We start from the raw sequence: 20,855 nt of genomic DNA, 5'->3' as shown, positions 1-20,855 counted from the left end.
TGCTTGAGTCCTTTTATGATACAATAAATGTAAAAAGCCTTGACCAGCTTTGTTGTTGTGTGTTTTTGTATATGTCTGCCTTGGTGAGAAAGCACCAGCTGCATTCTGTGGGGACCCAAAAGAGGGGCCCAGTGGCCCTCTGTTTATGCCCCTTCCCCCACAAAACACGGCAAACTGACCTCCCCCTCTGTAAGTGTGAGACACTTTATCCCATCCCCACTCACCCTACTCTACTTTGAAAGGACAGGAGATAACAGTTTGAAAAGACAGGGGATTGCCCCATAATCATTGATGTATTCAGATGGGTTTACCTGCAAACAGCTAACAGCATGCCGCTCTTTGTTCCAGCACACTCCCATCCCCCAACTTCTCAACACTATGCAAATGCAATAAAGTGAGATCTTGTCCATTATCAGCTCTTACACAAGTAATTACTACACAAGGCCACAATAAAGAGCTGTAGACAAATTAATTTCGAGATTTCATTTCCAAGCAACACATATTTAATTATAGTCAGATTGAGAAAAGGTATAGTCTACATTCCATGATAAAGTGTGTGTCTAAAATATTCAGGAAAGTTCAGTAAAAAATGTTCATTCTTTGTAAATAATTCATTCTTTCTAATTCAGTGGGCGATTGTATAATATTGTATATATAATATATATTTTTTAGTACCATTTCAATGTATTTCTTCTTTTTAAAAAGGGAACGAAACCAGAATATGATGTAGGAAAATGACTGATAAAATATCCCTGGCCTGTGTGTTGTCTACTTAGCGATAGGATTAATCACAAAAACACAGGACATTAGACCTATGTGTGTGTAACTACATGTTTATCTATTAGTTTTCGTTTTTTAATGTCCTAAATCAACTTTTCAAGATTATAACATCAAGAGACAAGTAAAGCAAATGAGATGTCCATTTATAATCAAACCACGAATGAGATTAATCAACAACACCCTATGTAAAGAGCATTCTTAGTAATAGCCACAAATCTTCCTGCAGGTTGGAGACTTTCATCCCTTTACAATGAGAGTTCAGATAAATGGCAAATGTTGTGGTGTAAAAACAATCACACCGCATCAGACAGATTCATTTCAACACAACAATTCCCAGAGAAAATAAACAGAACAAAACAAAAACACACAAGAGGCCTTGTATCTGAGGACTGGGAGACTTTTCAAGGAGCGAAACTGAACACTGAAAGTCTGACTCGGGCGCCATCTTGGGGACAGCGGGCTCGTTACCAGCGTTTCACCGGTAGACTGCTTCCACCTGACGAGCTCACGGTTCTGGATATTCAAGGTACAACGAAGATTAAATAATGTAAGAGAATATAAACGGTGTAAAGCCACGTTTTAATGTCAGGCGCTAATATCGTAATAACGTGTTTATCTCCTTTACACGTTTTCCTCGTCTACACTCACGGATAACTGTTAATTAACATCAACATTACTCATTAGCTAATCGAGGCTACGAATAAGTTAATAATGCTAACTTCACTGGCAAGACACGTGACAGTGGACTCATAAAATACATACATCCCCACGGTGCTTCAGTTCAACTATTTAACTTAACATTGGCAACTGTTCATCTCTCTGCTTCTTTGCTAATGCTCGCAGATTCAGACCAGCTAAACCAAGTACACCATGCTAGCTGCTGTAGCATTGCTAACCTACACAAATTCAAAATGTTACTGCTGCTATAGTATAAAGATCTGACCATGTTTACCCCTCAATGTCAGTGCTCTCTATATATATGTAGTGGATATGTTTCTGTTTGCCATCACCTCCTCCTGGCTCTGCACTATGGGATTTACATTTGGTAAACCCTATAGCAGCGATGCCCAAAAGCCAAGTTGGATAATCAAAGACAGGTCTACATTTGTTATTTGATCTGTCTCACCTTAAGGCCTTCATATTTCAAAATACCTTCTCAGGACCTTTATTATGTGTTGCTGACATTGTGCTTACATAGGGTGCATTAGTGCTTACGGGTGGCTTTCTAGCACAAGATAAAATAATTGACAAAACACTGTACAGTGCATGATGTGCAGTCGGTGACAAGTTTAGGAAGATTGGAAGATTTCAGTCCTGACAGCTCATTTCTGCCATTGAGAACCCTTGCAGGTGAATTTGACTACACCCAGAGCTAAATGAGTGTTTGTTTCAATAATATTTCACAATCAATTCACATACAAGCATTGAGGTAATGCATAATCGCTGCTTCATGCGGACCTCGCCCCATTATTATCCACTTTACTTTACATACAGTAAACCACACTTCATCACGGCAACCGATCTGTTTATTTGGTATCACTTCGGTATCTGACAGTCACCTGGGATTGGCTTCAGCTCCAGCCCCCTTACCTGCGACCCTTACGGCATAAGCAGGATAGATAAAAGATGGATGGATGGAAGGTGGAGAATTTCTGGGCTGGTGTACAGTGTGCTGTTGTAAGGTTTTCCCACAAGAGGCTGCTGCTGCATTTCTTCCCACTGAAGGAGAGGTGGACTGAGCAGCGTAGGCAGCTGGCTCTACTGTCTACTACGTCAGCAGATACATTTTTGTATTGACACTGAATACTGAGACTATCATTGCAAAGACCATCATTATAAGTACCCGGGGGACAAAAGATATCAATCAATACCAGTACATTTTTTTACTGATTTTGATAAATGTGTTACAGTTTGGTGGCCAATTTGTTAACAACTGAAAGGCTTTGTTAACCACTTGTCACATTTGCATTTATAACACTGTTGCTATTTCCTCGTAATATGCTTTGTTAGGTTTTCACAAAGTTAAGACAGCTATGCAATTTCTCTCTATTTGATCTTGCATGAATTAGAGAGTAATGTAAAGTTTGGTACATTTTTTCTCCCTCAGACACTCAGAATACAGCCATGTCTTTTTCGCAAGACATAAATTCCTCCCTGCTGCATGTGGGGAGGTGTGTGTAGGTGTCTGTGGAACTGCATGCACATTACAGACACTGTGTATTCTCACTTTATAATTATATAATTCAAAGTAAAAACCATGAGGATGTTCTTCAGCATTAATGTGTCAATGCAATTGTTTTATCACAAACCACTGAAAACAAGAGCACTGCATGGCACTTGCTTCTTGTGTGATAAGAAATGCATTTAAAGTCCTAATCCTTCTTAACATGTTCAAGATATTCATGTGACAAATTATAGAAAACAAAGCTCCCATATAGGGCAAAGTTACGGTAAAAGGGATAATACATTTTCATGTAAATCATTAATCGTTTGAAAATACTGCTCAATCTACCTCCATGGTGGAATGATACCACAGACTTTTCAAGTGTCTTGAACTGTGTATAATCTTGGCCTTTCTGGAACCACAATGTTAACATGTGATCACACCAGTTCAAAGACTAGAGCCAAGCGAATCACATGACTGTAATTTAGTCTGATCTTTTTTTTTTTTGCATCGCCATTAAACCTTAATAGGTCAAAGAAACAGTGCATTTCATTCAGTGCCTACTGATTCCTTTTATTTATATAGCACGACAATGGTTAGTCTAACTTGAGGGTGGGAGCTAGTGAGACAAATTCCTCCCTAAGTAAACAGCCTCAGGTCTGTTATTTATGGGCTCTTCTGCTCATTACCTTTCACATCGACACCAAAGGCCTCCTCGATATCCCCTGTTTATGAATTTAAGCAGAGTATGCAGATGTCTCGGGATCTGATGGGCATGCAGGGGCTGATTATTTTGAGTTGGGCCTAGCTTCTCTCACTCTGAGTACTGCGCTCTGAGTACTGAGCTCGCCTGTGCTAAACAAAAGACAAGAAGCCAGGAAATGCAACAGCCAATCGTCAGCTGCCTTACATTTTGTCAGCGTGCACAGCCAGTCCCAGTGTGCCTTGTATCAGAGCAGTTAGTCGGCCAGCTTGTGGAGCCGTGGCTGTGCTCTGAGCAGGGTGAGGACTGACAGGGCTGTCCTCCATGTTTTAATAAGCATTGACATATCACACAGAGTTTTTTAGCCATGCATCCACAGAGGTAAGCCTTATTTTCATTCTTTCACATATTCTGCTCTGTTGATAAGGCACCAGCCACTGTGTGTGAGATCCGTGCCTGAGTAATAATACATGTTTGTCTGACAGACTGGGGGAGGGGGAAGAGTATTTGTCACCCCACAGCATAGGAGTGGAGCTTGGAAAGAGAACATAGCGTGGCACACTGCAACAGACTGCCTCTGACTGGACACGTGCTGTAGGGGGCCACAGGTCAAGTGTAAGGTCACTGTACTGTATATCCATAGAATACTGACTGAGAGATCATGCTTTCTTTTGTCAAGATTTAAAGAGGACAGCATTTGTTTAGCTTCCCCTGGCCTGTTATGCCAAAATGGCAGGCCTAGTGAAGGGATCCATGACGGCAGAGACAGGGAGCAGTACAGAGGGGAGTCCCAAGAGGAATTAACAGATGGCAAACTGACAACACATTAAGTTTAATGTAGGCCTCAAACTGTCCTGAGAGCAAGGCAGCAGGGTACTGTGGTTAACAGACTAACATGGCAATGAAAAACAGCCTGTATACAGTCTAGTTGCCAAATTTGTCTACACCTCACCCAAAATCTAGTTCACCTCATCTAAATGCCTGTTTCTTGTTGAATAAAAACATGCTTTTTACACCCCTTTTCCTGTAAGCTTTTCCTGATCACCAATTTTCTAAAACATCAATTATCTACTGACTAAATATGCCGGAGCACCTTATTTATCACAGTGTTGGAGGAATTGCCCGAGCCTAATGGTGTGCACTGCCTCCCTGTGTTGTTCTCTGCTGCCGGAGTGTCAGCCATTTTAGAGAGCTTCCCCTTTCTGTCCCTCTGCTCCAAGCACACTGGTTATTTGTATGTAAGAGAGAAGGAAAGAAGAAGGGAAGGACTTCCTCTGAAAAGGCTCTGCACACAAACCTCATCTCATCAGAGAGGCTTGAAAACCTGTTTGAAGTCGACAAGGTTAGATTAAATTCTCTTTATACGTGATGATGTTGGTGAGGGTTTTCTGTATGCATGAGTCAGTTAAGAATTCTTCAACTGAGTTAATGATTGCATCTATTTCTGACAGTTTATCAATAGTGTTATGTTATTCCTTTAGATTTGATAGATTTCAACGTTATTTATCATTACCAGTGTATGACGTCTGACAAAGGCTTTGTTTTTAATATAACCAAGAAAACTGTGGCCTGGATATAAGGGCGCTCAAAATGTAGCTGGACCAGGGTTCAGGAGCTGTCTGCAGTGGCTGAAACAGCAAATCCCCCTCAGTGTTTTGTGAATGGTGCCTGGTAATGCGTTTAATCCCCTCATTCCTCTATGGTGTGAGGAACGGTGCAGGCACACTTAAATCTGCATTACACAGACACACGGCCTCTTTAGTTTGGTGTGTGATTTAAAAAAATTCCATCAGATGACCTTCTTGGACGTGTTCAGATTATGTAGTTGGCCTTGACATTCATTTCTGTTTTAGTGGACGATTTATACTTGAGTTGTACTGTATCTGTGTCTTTTATTGTTTGTATTCATGCCTTAAAGTTTTGTTTACATTAAATAATATGCATATTGTGGTAAAGCAGAAATTATTACTACAGAGAGATAGAAATGTATAGCTTTTCTTTCAACTGTTTATTCATACTTGCTGTTGCTCTCACTCAAATCTCCAGGCTTATATCCACGATGAGGCAGAGTATGCTAAAGAAGAGTTGGAGAGAGAGGGAGAGGGTTACGACTTCCTCACTGTCTGGGAGGCCGGTGACATTTTCAGTCCTGTCTTTGTGTTCACTATTAAGGCCCATGCTGCACATCAACATGCTGAGCCACATAATAAGCTGCATGTGGTCCCTCACAGTAGATTTGACTGGTGCTGCTGTGTGTATGTGCTGTGTGTGCGGTACACATATTGGTCAGTGAGAGAGAAGGAGAGAGACGGAGAGAGGGAGAGAGAGAGAGAGAGAGAGAGAAAGAGAGAGAGTCTTCAAAATGGACGCCTTGCACATACACTGGTTGAGAGCACAGCGAGGGAGGGAATCTGATCCTCTCCCGGTAAAGCCTGAAGAGCTACGCCTTACATGTCTGATAAAAGGCACACAGACAGTACACGTCTGAATGAGGTTTTAAGGGAGTGAGGGACTCTGTTTTCAGGAGGTTTTTTAACAAACCGTGAGGAGAAGTCCTCTCTGCATTGCAGCATTGTGGCAGAGGAGAGTGGGGAGAAAAGAGCCCGTGTGCCACACTGAGGCTGAGCACCCAATCAGGCACCTCCGTGTGGTGCCGGAGCCAATCGGCAGTCTGCAGCCGAGGTTAAAGATTGACAATTGCAGGAGAGAGCAGCAGGGAGAGAAGGCCTTCTGGGAAACCTGGACCCATCGTTTACCTCATCCCCCAACGCCCTCAATAATTGAAAAAAGATTAAAGAATAGGCTGGAGAATCTGTATGTGAGTAAGGAAAAAGGTATGCTGTTAATTTCCTACGTTGAAGCATGGATGTAGTGACAGTCGTGGGTGTGGAAAGGGATGTTTGAGTAGGTTACAAAAGGCTGTGATTGTGTGTTCTGTGGTTTTTGATCCAAAAATGTTTGTGTCAGGTTGGGCAGCATTGATTTTATCCACCTCGTTCCTGTCCATGTCTTTCTCATTGCCTCTTGTTGCTGTATTTCCTGGCCAGGATAGGATAGGACAGGATGTTGCTGGGGTATATTGTCTGAGGCTGCCTAGACAGCTTACATGAGGAGGCCAGTAAAGCCATTTCACTGCACTCTGCACTGCACTTGTGCCTGCGGATATGCTTTTATTTCATCCTCCTCATTATATGAAAGACAGGGAGTGTGTGTGGTTTCGTGAGCAAATAATTTCAATAAGCAGTGTTTTTGATTTCAGTAAATGACTGTTTTCCACATACAACATTCAAATGCTGCTCTTCTCAGGAGTAAGTGAAATAGAAAATGTAAGAAAATTGAAGCCATCTGAACAGTGAGGCCGGTGCCTCTGCTGTGGCGGCAGAGAAAATGGCAACAGTAGTAGGATCGACAACAGGGCGCCTGTAAACCAAGGTGAATCACGTTGCACTGATACTGAGAAAAACCCTGCTGGCAGATCTTTTAATAAAAGATGGTTCACAGTACATTGTGGCTCGTATTTCAAAGAAATTCTTCACAACAGAACTGGGGCTGTTATTGTGCAATCCATGATGATATGCTATCTGTTATTAGGTCACTTCATCAATGAATTACTTGGATGTTTTAAAACAGCTGGGTAATCATTTTACATGCTTTTCACTTGCTGGATGTCAGAAGGTTCAGACAGTGTAGATTATTCTGTTCTGTTTCCATGTTTACTATTTATAGACCTGTGGCTGGTGGAGAAAGGCGAGTGCTATTTATAATGGAAAATGGCACAACACATTGAGATACCATTGCTCTAATATTGGTTATCTTTTGCTTTAATTGAGCTTAAGATTTTTTAGGGGATGTTCATGTGTTGTCTTTCAGCTGTTGAGGTTTGTTTTTTGTGACATAATTGCTGTGTTTTTAATATTTTCCGTCTTAATGTGTCTTCTAAACAGTGTATTTCTATTTCAAGTGTCCCATTTGTTTTCATGCAGCCTAGTGCTACATTCATTTATTAGTAATTATTGTTTAGATCGAATCATGTAAATTTCTATTGCACACAGTGCGCAGCATTTCACCATCCTTGACAAAAGGAGATATTTCTTGAAATTAAAGGTTGGTTAAAAATAACCATGTACAGACACATCTACTGGCGCAATTTGGCAACCTTTGAGTGGTGAAAACATTTTCTGACTAACGTAATCATGCATATCCTTTGAAGACTTTCAGATTGTCTAGAGCAACTTCTTTGTAGTCGGATTAGGGAAATGTATGAAGAGGTGAGACAGTTTCATCAAACTTCTGCACGAATGTATATTAGAATTAACATGGACAACCTGACCATCTGCATAGTGCAATCTTTTTATGAGCTGCTGTTTCCTGCCTTAATTAGACAGTAGCATCGAAAATTTAGTGTAAATGAATGGCAAACATTTGTTACCCTTTGCTGCAATAGGATTATATTGGGCAAACATTTAACAATGATCCTTTTCTGTATCAGTGTGACAGAGGAAGAGGGAAAAGAAACGGCAGCAGAAGGAATGGAGATATCAACACGATCCAAAGGTAACATAGCAGACAAGTTTGTTAACTCTGTCAAGGAAGTTATCTTTTCATTGGCGTTTGTTTGTTTGTTTGACTGTTAGTTAGCAGCTTGACGCAAAAACTAATTGTTGGATTACCACGAAAGTTGGTGGAAGAATGAGGTTTGGGTCAGGCAAGAACCTGTTCAAATTTTGATGCTGATCTAGTTTTTAGATAGGTTGGCAATATTCTGTTGCTATGCTTATCAAATGCTTTTGTTCTTTTGTATTTTTGTTGTGTTTTGGTCATTTTGGTTTTATACAATTTTTTTGGCTTCTGCCGACTGCATAGGTCTAGGAAAACTCTAGTGCGTCATTTCTTGTATTTTTTCTGCTTTAAGGAGGCTATGGTTTGCATTGTCTTTGACTTTAATCTGCAGTTTCAGACACAGGGTCAACGGAGCGGATGTCCCAAAAACGAAAGATGCCAAGTCCATCTCAATCATCCAATGGCCACTCCTCCGCCGAAACCTCTCCCTGCCCAATTAAAAAGAAGAAGAAACCCGGTGCTGTCGGCAGTAGCAAAGACCAGGTAACATTCAAAACACAACCCATGATCCAAATGTAAAACTTTTTTGGAGCCTGCAGCCCCCCTCCTACCAAACAACAGGATTTAAATCTAAGATCACTTCTGAACTGATTGATATTCAGACGACACCAAACATTAGACATTTGAATAATTAACATTTTTGTGAACCTGTGATTTCCACTTCTAGTCTGCTTTTATTTTGATATAATTATTGATGTCTCTGAGGTACAGTATGTAGAGAATGGTAAACTGATAATTGTTTTATCCAGAGTTCTCTACAATTTACCTCTGAATCACTCATTGTGCACTATGGCTTGTTAATGTGTTATGCTTGCATCTTGGTAACATGGTGGGACCAAATATGGAAGCTCCAATGACACCCTGTCTTTGATAGAGAGGAGTAACGTTGCACACTATCTCATATTGTCAGTCAACTAGCATCTCTCAAATCATTCTTGCTTTCTTCCAGAGAAGAAACTGTAAAACCTCCCTCTGCTCATCTAAGTTAGCATGGTTAGCTGCTCAACAATTCCTTTACCCATTAAAGATTATGTCACCAAATGCAGGGCCTGCTTAATCTGGATTTACTGATTTTGTTCCTCATATAATGTATGCCTACTGTTAGACAAGATAAACTGGAGCAGTGACTATGTAACATTGTACCCTTTGGCTAATGTGTTACGGAAAGCCTACTGGGTTTCCATTTGGAATAATTTGTTAGCTAAGCCTGGAGGGCCTGGAGCTTTGTTAATGTGTGATCAGGAGCAAGCTCTTACAGTACACATTTAGCCTGTGCTAGTGCAATGGACCAAAATGTTAACACATTGCAGCATGCTTAGAACAATAAGATATTTTGAATTTTCTTCCTTTTCCGGTTACCATGTCATAGGCTCCTTCCAAAAGATCAAAACTAAAGATTAAAGAGGCTGCATTCCACCCGTGCCCAACATCATGCATGTTATCGCAGACTGAGGACCTCATCCAATGTGGATAGCTTGCATTAGGATAGCCCTGGTCATGTCCCCACTATTCGTCTATGCCAGATAAGACCCTGGAGAGTAAGCTGAGAGTGGCAGGACCCATGCCTGTCAGAAGCTACATGGAACACCATGGAACATGGAATCGATGGAGGAAAAGGAGGATGACTCAATGTTCCTAGTTCAGTGAGTGCATTAATCACTGACTAGTCAGTGGACAGCACCTCCATAAGAGGTCTGCAAATGGGCATCAGCTTCCAGCATTTCTCTGCCTAGCTAAATTGAACACCTCAATACCTCAATTTTCCCGGGATGCAATGATACTGCAATCTGCGCGTCATTCAGGACATCGACCGACAGCTGGACTCTGGGTCACCTAACTTGCTCTGCACCCCCCAAGTTTTTCTATCGGGGGAGAGCCTATGAATACCAAGCCGTTCTTTTGAGGCTTTAATTTACTCTTTAGGTTGTTCAGCAAGTTTGTGGAAGCAGCACTGTTACCATTAAGGAAAAGCATTCTCAGAATATTGTCATAGATATAGGACTATCTGTTATGCTCCCACTTGTGGGAACAGGTAGTAAAGGATAGATGTGTGGTGATAAATCATCTCAGGGATCTTGGGTTCAAGATATCCTGGGCAAATAGCCAGAGAGAACCTGCACAATCTACTAAATACTTAGGTCTTAACATAGACACTCTTCTTGTGTCATGCTATTGGAGGGGAGATTAGCATCTCGCAAACAGGCATTCCCTCTTCCGGCTGGAAAAAGTCATTCAAACTACGCTTACAACTGTTTGGCCTCATGGCTTTAGTAAATCCCTTGTACAGTTGGGGCTTTTGATGAATAGGGATTTTCTGAGTTTGGTAGCAGCATTAGGACTGTGCCTATATGCTGTCACATCAGCCGTAGGCTGAAAATAACACCGGCATGTCTGGCAAGACTTGACGGCTCTCGTGTCAGGTGTCCCCCTGGGGGCAGTGATATTCAGGGTAACTATGACAATGGATGGGGTGGGTGCGATCATGTCGGGTCAAGGAGTGAGTAGCAATGGGAATGCTGGGCAGTGTTCTTTACACTAAAGCATTTTCTGCACTTTTTTCCAAGGTCATCGTGTCCATGATGATGGTTGGGCTGCTGTGCATGAATGGGTGAAGGCCTTTTTTACAATTTATACAATTTTAGTTTACTTGTCTGCCATCACTGTGTGGCATTGGGGCTTTGAGGATAAGCCAGTGTGGCAGCATTCTTTAGTTGGTCGTATCATGAAGGTTTGTTGTGTTGGACTCTCTCTCATCATCAATTTGAGCCAGTGGAAGACAGTGGGGATGTTTATTTTAAGGAAAATGGTAGAGCTTTTGGCTTTGACCATAGCAAAACAGGTAAGTGCTTTACAGGTCATTTCCATCTGTCCTTCCTGATTTTATTTTGCCCCACAGCTCACCAAGTTCAGCCTGCAAATGTCCCACTGTGAAGCCTTTGGCTTTTTGCCCATCTCCATTCTTGTCAGGGAAGGAGCAAAAACTTGACACATTATGCCCAGTCTGGGCTCTGTATCAGTATGTTACTAGGACAGCAGGGTTCAAACAAGAGGATCAGCTTTTTGGGTCCAGGGCTACTCCCCATAGAGGCAAGCCATTGTCCCACCAGTTCTGCTGTCCCACTAGATTGTGGAAGTTTTTTGTCTGGCCAATAGATGTAAGGGTTTTCAGGTACCCCCAGGGTTTGAGGGTTCCACAAGGGGCATGGGCAGTTCATGGGCCCTCTTCAAGGGAGCTTCAGTATTAGACATTTGTGCTGCAGTGAGCTGGGCCTTCTTTCATGCATTGTTAAGGTTTTCAAGGCTGGATATCTCAGGGACATTCTTTGCACATGCAGTGCTCAAGGTGAACATGCCAGGGTCAATATGATAATAACTGCTTGGCTCAACATTGTTTAATGGCTTTCTGGAACGTTTGCAATCCAGGAGTGATCTATATGTTCAACAATGAAACACTTAATAGAGTTTTAAAAAAGACCTCTGGAATATTTAATCGTCAATTCTTTGATAACAGGGAGCATTCACCATCACTGCTAGAGGTTTGCCCCAGCACAGTTTTTGGAGGGGAAACAGGAAACTCTAAATCTTTGTCACGGCTGATGTTAGAACATCGTATTTACTCTGTTCTGCCTATGTTGTTTAACAAAGATTTTACACAGATACAGGAGACAAATGCTCGCGGAAATAAGAGGTTTATATTAGTGCGTAGATACGACAATGTTTTGGGCTGATTTTCATTTGAATGTTATAAAATGTTTTGGGAATGAAATTTCACTTAAACATGATTTGTTATTAACTATCCTAATTTAAGAGAGTAAGCTTATTTAACTTAAATCTACACTCAATAAATTACCATTGTCTAATACATTTAAACCAATAGATCCAAGAATGTATCAAACACCATCAAATTTAAAGTTTAAAAACAATTAAATTAAATTCAACAAATAAAGTAAACATCTTGTGTGGGTTAACATGTATGTTATTTTATATAAATTTGTTCACTATCTATATTTTTGATGTGGAACTGAATAATATAATTGTTTTCTTTATTTTTAAACTCGTTTTATAATATAGATACAAGACTTAGATATAATATGCATTTACCAAAGAATGTTTTTTTTTTTTTTACTTTGTATCATTGCGCACATTATCAAAACATTTCCTGTGCCACTTCTCACGTGTGTTTTGGTGAATACATGTAATTTGGAGAATTTACTTGTTGTGGTATTCTCGTTGGGCCAATCTTGTCATTTGTGACTCTGTCGCTGATCAGTCATTTACTCTGCATCATTTTAAGATTCCTTATTACAAGATAACTAGCTGTGTAGTGTGAACAGTACAGTAATCCGATGACTTTGAAAAGTCATGCAGCGTTTACATGTCATTAGCTTAACCTTTGTAATGGGTTAGTAGCTACTGTAACTATTGAAACTTTAGTCAGTTAAATCAAGGCTGTCAACACTCTTTATCCTCCCTTGCATCATTGAAGGTTGTTTCCTAAAACACAGACAGAAATCACAGAAGTGAACAAGTAACATTGTTGTCAGATTTTATTTCCATCACAATGTTGAACAATATGGTGTTGACTCTTATATCTCAATGGTTCTGGCACACTAATGAACCAGCATCTGGTGTATAACACTAATAAGGGTACACAGCAGTCTGTGTTATGGACTAAAGTGTACCTTTTGTTGGTGTGGTGCATGTCTGCTTGGCTTTTCTAATCTCTGGCCTGATTTTGACCTTCCCCAACTTTGTGTTTCTTTTGCCTGCATTCCAGTCAGAACTAAGACACGGTCCCTTTTACTATGTGAAGCAGCCAGCACTCACCACAGACCCTGTTGATGTTGTACCGCAGGACGGCAGGAATGACTTCTACTGCTGGCTGTGCCACCGCGAGGGCCAGGTGCTCTGCTGTGAGCTCTGCCCCAGGGTGTACCACGCCAAGTGCCTCAAACTACCAGCCGAGCCTGATGGCGACTGGTTCTGTCCGGAGTGTGAGGTACTCTCCCAGGGATGTGCTGGGTGTTAGAAACACATTTCAAAGCCTGTGGTCATAACATGTTGTATCATTTGTTTAATTATGAAGGAGCTCTCAGTAAGCTAACATGTTAAAGGAGACATATTGTGCTTTTTTAGTTTATCATTACTCCAGTATGTTAGAACGTTTTTTTGTTTATGTAAAACGTCTGCTTTTAAAAAGTTAAAAAGCTCAAAGTCTCTGGTAAAGGGAGCTCCTCTACACTCCTCCAGAAACGCCTCATCAGTTGTCCAGCATAATGGCCAGCATCTGCATAATTCACACCTAGCGGCCACTCTGACAGGCTCCCTAACAAAGCCAGGTAAGGCTAAAGCTAATAGCTCACCATGTATGGAGGCTTGAGCCCTCCTGCAGTGGCTGCAGGTTTGGTTCAGCCCCTGCCTGCATGTCTTCCCTTCTATAGCGAGTGCGAATCTGTATACAAGCATAATATGTCTCCTTTAAGACTACATACACTCTGTGACATAAGGGGATACAAACAAATTGTTCAACTCTTTTCCTCTTGATGTCTTTTTTAGAAAATAACAGTTGCCGAGTGCATAGAGACTCAGAGCAAAGCCATGATGATGCTAACTATAGACCAGCTGTCTTACCTACTAAAGTTTGCCCTTCAGAAGATGAAACAACCAGGTGTAAGTATTCTGGGCCCTCTGTCTGTCTAGGAAATATATGCTACCCATCTGATTATATAGTGTTGGGGCACGCAGCTTTGTCACTGAAGGATGACTTTACTTCTTTATTCTCATTTAAATCTTTATTCTCATTTAAAATTCTGCCTTTTCTATTTGTTCATTCTGATTTATCACTTGCTTATTGGCATGTGTTCTTTCATGGCTGTTTTTTATTTCTAGAATGCTTATGCAACCAAAAGACATGCTTTTTTTTTCTGGTCATCTTATTCCCATCAGTTGAGCTAGCTTATAAAATCTGCACCCTGAAGTATGACCTGCTCAGATATCTGTCCAGCTGATATGTTATTGATTTTGCATGTGCTAAAGATGTCGAATAACAGAACTAACAATCACAATCATTGTGCTATTATGAGCCTGTCATGGCTGAAAACCATGAAGGTAAACATGCAAGCTGGTGGTGAGGATACAGCTGCCCCTCTCACTCTCTTTCAGGATCATCCCCGCTTGTCATCTCGCTCCCCCCATGCAGCTTCCACGCAGAGAAAGACTTTTAATTGGGTAATCAATTACACCACTAACAAGACCCCGTCATGATTTTCTCCTCTTCCCCTCTGTCCACCACTGATTTTCCTTCTTTTATTTAAAGCGGCTCTAAGAGTTTGAAGTAGTAGCATAGTGGTAGCATGTGGATGTTAGAGGGGAAGGTTGTGTTAGTTAGTTAGTCAGTTAGTGTGGCTGGAGAGTTTGTTTACCTTAATTTTGTTTTTCCTTCCCACTCAATTTTACAGACTGAACCCTTCCAGAAACCCGTCTCTCTTGAACAACATCCAGATTATGCGGAGTACATTTTTCATCCTATGGATCTTTGCACACTTGAGAAGGTAAAACACAAGCTTCACTCATTTATTTGAAACTATGAAAAGTTGAACAATATTACAAATGAGCACTGTCTTTTCTTTTTGCTCTGCAGAATATCAAAAAGAAAATGTATGGCTGCACAGAGGCCTTCTTGGCAGATGCAAAATGGATTTTGCACAACTGTATTATATATAATGGAGGTATTTTGCATATTCTGGACACTGGTTTTTTATAATCTTGTAAGACCTGGCCAAATGAATGAATATTATATTATTGATAAGTATACAGTTAACAAATAGTTTGACACAAATGTATGTCCTTATTTCAGGCAATCACAAACTCACAGCTACAGCTAAAGTTATAGTAAAAATCTGTGAACATGAGGTGAGTATTTAGTTTGTGTCAGAAAAGAGTTTCATATTTAAGCTAAATGTTTATTTGTTGATTAATTTAAGACATTAGAAATGAAAGCGGGAAACATGAGTTTTTTCTTCTTTTTTTTTCAGATGAACGAGATTGAAGTTTGTCCTGAGTGTTATTTGTCTGCTTGCCAAAAGAGAGACAACTGGTTTTGTGAGCCTTGTGTAAGCTTGTAAAGTAATTTTAAGTTTCTGCTGATGATTCCACCAGATAATTTATCCATTCAGACATACATCAGTGGAATACATCTACTCAGGTCCAGTGTTTTATTGTATATCTGCAGAGTAACCCACATCCTCTAGTGTGGGCCAAACTGAAAGGATTTCCATTCTGGCCTGCTAAAGCTCTGCGGGACAAAGACGGACAGGTGGACGCTCGTTTCTTTGGTCAACATGACAGGTACCAGCTTATTATGCTTCAGGAACTTGATCTCAGAGGAACATTTCAAGGTTTAGTGTTAACACTCAATTATGATTTTAATATTCATCCTTCAGGGCATGGGTTCCTTTAAACAACTGCTACCTCATGTCAAAAGAAATTCCATTCTCTGTGAAGAAGACCAAAAGCATCTTCAACAGTGCCATGCAAGAGATGGAGGTCTATGTGGAGAACATGAAGAAGAAGTTTGGAGTGTTTAACTACGCACCCTTCAGGACACCATACACTCCTGACAACAACTTCCAGATGCTGCTGGACCCCTCCAACCCCTCGTCCACTCCAGTCAAAACTGAGAAACAGGAGAAGATCAAGCTGAGCTTCGACATGACCGCCTCGCCCAAGATCCCTCTGGCAAGAACCATGTTGTCTGGGGCTGGGCTGGGAGGGGGCACAGTTGGGCGTCGGCTCCCTCTAAGTGACATGCCTCGCTCCCCCATGAGCACCAACTCCTCTGCCCACACCGGTTCAGATGGGGAACAGGAGACAGCAGACAAGTCGCAGGCAAAAGCCCAGAACAGCCAGTACAGTGCAGGAGAGGAGTCCATGGACTGTACAGGTATTCCACTGCACGCAATTTAGTTTAGCAAACAAATGTTGTATCTGATGGGACTAGACTTATTTTAATCCTGAATATCTCTGAACAGCATCACCTGCCCATCCTCGACTTTGTCCTGCAGGCAGTTCATTGGACAGCCCTAAACCATTCCACTCTCAAGCTCCTGGCCACCCCAAGCAGGAGAAGACACCACAGACAGGAAGCATTCTCAACCTCAATCTAGGTGATTCTTTATGCCAAATGTATAACGTGCCTGAAAGCGTAAAATAATGTCCATTCTCTGTGAGCAATTATAGCCAGCTATTGGAAGAAAAAAAAACTTTATTTTTTGTTCCAGATCGGAGCAAAGCAGAAATGGACCTAAAAGAGCTAAGTGAAACAGTTCAGCAGAAGCAAGGAACCACACCAGTCCTCACGTCTCCAAAAAGACAGATTAAGAGCCGTTTTCAGCTGAACCTGGACAAAACCATTGAGAGCTGCAAAGCACAGTTGGGTCAGTACAGAAGAAAAAGGAAAACATTCATATTTCTGTGTTTTCTCTCCTACTTGTTGATATTCAATGGTGTGTGTACCCTCTATAACTGATGTCAGACACGCACTGAACTCCGGATAATCTCCTGAAATATTCTGAAGGGGCTGTATGGGAGAATGGATATGTCAGATATATAAACAATCATGATCTTCCCAGCAGAAAATGTATACAATATATCCTGCCTGCTGCGCCACACCTCACCGAGATTTCTGTGTTGTTGCGAACCCATCTGACCTTTCACAGTTTGTGAAAGGCAAACTCCTGAGAAGACTCGAACTCAATTGTGCCGACATTCTCTGGAGTTCATATCTGAAACCGGCTTTTGAAAAGAACCCTAATGAAACATAGTTTGGCAACTAATCTGTTTCTAGGATGTTTCCTGATTTCCTTTAAAAACCTATCTCTAATTTTAAAACACGTTGGATTGCAGTGTAATATCCTCACTCTTCTTTTGCATCTTCAGGTATTGATGAGATCTCTGTGGATGTGTATAAAGGTGTGGAACACAGTGACTCAGAGGAATCTGATAAGTCTGACTCAAGTGACAGTGAGTATGCCAGTGACGATGAGCAAAAGACCAAGGAAGGCCAGGACGAAGCAACTAATGATGAAGCCCAGAAGGACACTATCAAAAATAAAGTCAAAGACCTGTCATCTACAAGCCAAGATAAAGAGGGTAAAACTGATACCCTCCTGGCATCTGAGTCTGCAGCAGGTGACACAGCTCCAACAGCATCAGATGTTCCAGCTAAAGAGAAAATAAGCACTGATTCAGGAAAACACAGCCCAGAGAAGAGCAAAGCACCTCCAGCAGTATCACCTCCTCCCAGAGACAAGTCTCAGGTGAAAGACGAGGGGAAGCAGCCTGTGCCCGTGGAGGACTCTGACTCTGAGAGGGAGCTGGTTATTGACCTTGGAGAGGAACAGAGGGGCAAAGACAGGAAGAGGGGTAGGAAAGACACCACCTCTGTAAAAGAGTCACCTGCTATTAAACCTGAAGGTGAGTTTAGGTTATTCTCTCTTCCGATAATATAAAATAATCAAAGTAACACTGTATGTAATGTCAGCTTTTAGCATTTGTAATGTGGAAGCATTTGCAACATTGTGGTAATATAAGTACTTGTTCTACTTCTTGTTCTTACTACTTGTAGGCAAAGCACTGACCCCATCAACAGTGCCATCTCAAAACAGTGCAGCTCTCTCCACACCCTCCACTGTCTCCACACAGTCCCCAATGGCCATTCCTGTCACCATGGTCTCCTTCACTGCTCCCTCCCCCACAACCATAAGCCTAGCAACGGTGTCCAGTGCCACAGCATCGCCCCCCTCCTCCTCCTCCTCCCCCTCAGCCTCCACCGCTCCAGCTTTGAAGAAACAGCGCCCTCTGCTGCCCAGAGAGACGGTGCCCGTGGTGCAGAGAGCTGTGGTGTGGAATCCCACTACCAAGTTTCAGACCTCCTCGCAGAAGTGGCACATGCAGAAGGTGCAACGTCAGCAACAGAGCCAGCAACCTGTTGCAACCACCCAGGCGCAGGCCTCGTCACCTAGGCAAGGCCAGGCTCAAGTGGTGACCCAGACTCAGGCTGGGACTGCGTCGACAGCGGTGTCCTCATCCTCCGCTCAGCAGTCTTCACAAAGTACACGCTATCAGACCAGACAGGCTGTCAAAGGTAACATGGTTTTAGTCTGAAATTATAAGTTTTGAAATAATTTAAGTATGACAATTTGGGCCAGTAATGTGGAAAGTGTACTGTTTGCACTCATTTGCATATCAATCCCTGTGCATGTGAACTGTGCCATCAGTCTGTCCAAAATTATATATTTTTGTTTTCCAGCTGTTCAACAAAAAGACACTCCACTCAGCACAAACACGTCTGCTGTCACCCTGGTATCCAGTAGTCCAGCTTCTGTTCCCATGATGGCCACAACAAGTCTAGGAACAGCAGCTTCGTCATCGCCGGTGGCAACAGACCTGTATATCCCCACTGCCTCTGCAGATGTGGCTGCAGACATTGCCAAGTACACAAATAAAGTAAGTTTTTGCACTGTTAGTTTACGCCTTACTGGTCATTTAAGGAGCTCTGTAAACTAAAACATATTAAAATATACATAGCTATATTAATCCTTTAGGATTAATGTTAAATTTGAAATGTTTCTCTATAGCTTTCATAATACACATTTTTGAGCTCCACATTGAATGCATTTAAGGAATACAACATAAGAAACTGTTGGTTCGTATATTAATCTTGTCCATTAATTTCACATCATGGTCTTTTCCAGATAATGGATGCAATCAAAGGTTCAATGACTGAAATCTACAATGACCTTTCTAAGAGTACTTCAGGAAACACAATAGCAGAGGTAGGAGTTCACTCTCGGCCCTTCAGACACGGAGTATGAATTAGATCATCACAGTTGGTTTTGATATGAACCTTTACTTACTTTTTAATGCCCGTGTTTTTTTCTTACAGATAAGACGACTGAGAATTGAAATTGAAAAATTACAGTGGTTGCATCAACAAGAGTTGTCAGAAATGAAGCACAATCTTGGTAAGTAGGGGATTATAAAAATACTTTGCACGTGTACCTCTTTTCCCAGTGTCATCAGTTTCACGAGTTCTACTTGTATTTGATCATGTTTGTGTGTTTCACTTTAGAGCTGACAATGGCAGAGATGAGGCAAAGTCTGGAGCAGGAGAGAGAGAGGTTGGTGACTGAGGTGAAGAAACAGATAGAGCAGGAGAAACAACAGGCAGTGGACGAGACGAAGAAGAAACAGTGGTGCGCTAACTGCAGGAAAGAAGCCATCTTCTACTGTTGCTGGAACACAAGCTACTGCGATTACCCCTGTCAGCAAGCCCACTGGCCGGAGCATATGAAGTCCTGCACACAGTCAGGTAAAAGCATGTGCCAGCCTCAAAATGATGTTGAAAACATTCACACAAACAAGGAAGATTGTTTATCTTCTGGCAACTCTTAACTCTGTGTGAATGTCCCCATTCCTTTACTTGGCTGCATTAACAACAGCCACTTCAATACTGATATTTTCAAAGATGTAATGTGTGTTCTTCACTTTTCTTCTATTCGTAGCCACAGCTCCACAGCAAGAACCCGAGGCTGAATCGACAGCAGACCCCCCAAACAAAGGAGTAGGGCAGACGAGCAGTGGCCCGAACTCTCTCAGAGACATGCCTGTCTCTGCACCATCAGAAAAAGACTGTGACGTGGAGAAAAGTGCTGACAGTGTTGCAGTTTCTTTATCCTAACCCAACTTACTATACTTGAAAATGTAAATGTATAGAGTGTTTGTTTTTTTATCACTACAATGATGTGTTCATATATATTGTTCTGTTCAAGTGGCTGTTAAGGGAGCAATCCAAATAATTTTTATTTATATATATTTTTGTCTGCCTATCGGGGCTCACACACTGACCCTGACACGCAATGGTCTTTAAAACATTTTAAATGTAGAAACAAGACTGGCAGCAGATAGTTAGCAACCACTGGAGGGAGCAGTCTAAAAAAGTACACTGCATACTGAAGCACTTTGTTGCCATCTATATAGAGCTGCTAGTATAAATACAGATCTGAAGAGCATGCTGAGTGTCACAAAACATCCACATAGTGTAAAGGACAACAGTGTAACAGTTAAAAACGGCAAAAAATGTAACCCTGTTTATGGACCACCTCGGATTTAGATTAGAGGACTGTTGACAGAAATGTCTGTACATTTTTTTATTTTGTATTCTATGTTAATTTATTTGTTATTCTAATGTTGCCTGCTGTATACTACAAAGAAAATAACAAATACAAACATTTTAAATGAGCTTTTTCTATGGATGTACTGTTGTTTGATCAGTTTTGAAGCTGTAAGTATAGATTCAACTGTAGGTTAAGTAGGGTTTAACCAGAACTTTACGAAACTCAACTTAAGATAATACAACCTTGAAAACGTGTTGGTCACAGACAGGCCCATCTTAAACAAAAGATATTTGAAATTCATGCAAATTCTTATTTAGCTCAGTGGTGTTTAAAACATTTTTTTTTCAGTTTCCATCTTTATGTATTGTCTTTAGGGTATTTAAAGTATATCTGCAGCTTAATACTAAAATCA

The 20,855-nt window shown here is 41.3% G+C and overlaps 1 protein-coding gene across 5 annotated transcripts; it reads left to right on the top strand.

Annotated features, from left to right (window-relative positions):
- The first annotated feature begins 1,228 nt into the window (after window positions 1–1,228).
- Window positions 1,229–20,568, top strand: zmynd8 (zinc finger, MYND-type containing 8). Of its 5 annotated transcripts, none has more exons than XM_034586604.1 (21): window positions 1,229–1,306; window positions 8,137–8,201; window positions 8,599–8,750; window positions 13,045–13,266; window positions 13,824–13,937; window positions 14,430–14,495; window positions 14,726–14,818; window positions 14,908–14,995; window positions 15,124–15,179; window positions 15,302–15,379; window positions 15,499–15,614; window positions 15,710–16,209; window positions 16,298–16,432; window positions 16,547–16,702; window positions 17,205–17,741; window positions 17,893–18,411; window positions 18,577–18,773; window positions 19,022–19,102; window positions 19,213–19,291; window positions 19,399–19,638; window positions 19,832–20,568. In XM_034586604.1, the coding sequence occupies exons 2-21, from the start codon at window positions 8,177–8,179 to the stop codon at window positions 20,005–20,007; spliced, it is 3,630 nt and encodes a 1,209-aa protein (XP_034442495.1). In that variant the 5' UTR covers window positions 1,229–1,306; window positions 8,137–8,176; the 3' UTR covers window positions 20,008–20,568. The 5 variants fall into 5 exon arrangements, with proteins under 5 accessions (XP_034442495.1, XP_034442496.1, XP_034442493.1 ...); XM_034586602.1 differs by lacking the exon at window positions 1,229–1,306 and adding an exon at window positions 3,900–4,028 and having other exon boundaries at window positions 16,331–16,432; XM_034586601.1 differs by lacking the exon at window positions 1,229–1,306 and adding an exon at window positions 3,900–4,028.
- Window positions 20,569–20,855: the final 287 nt, after the last annotated feature.

This window comes from Hippoglossus hippoglossus, chromosome 5 (genome assembly GCF_009819705.1).
Source record: "Hippoglossus hippoglossus isolate fHipHip1 chromosome 5, fHipHip1.pri, whole genome shotgun sequence".
NCBI classification, from domain to species: Eukaryota; Metazoa; Chordata; class Actinopteri; order Pleuronectiformes; family Pleuronectidae; genus Hippoglossus; species Hippoglossus hippoglossus.
The sequence above is the reverse complement of the archived record's forward strand: the minus strand, read 5'-3'. Positions and strand labels throughout refer to the sequence as shown.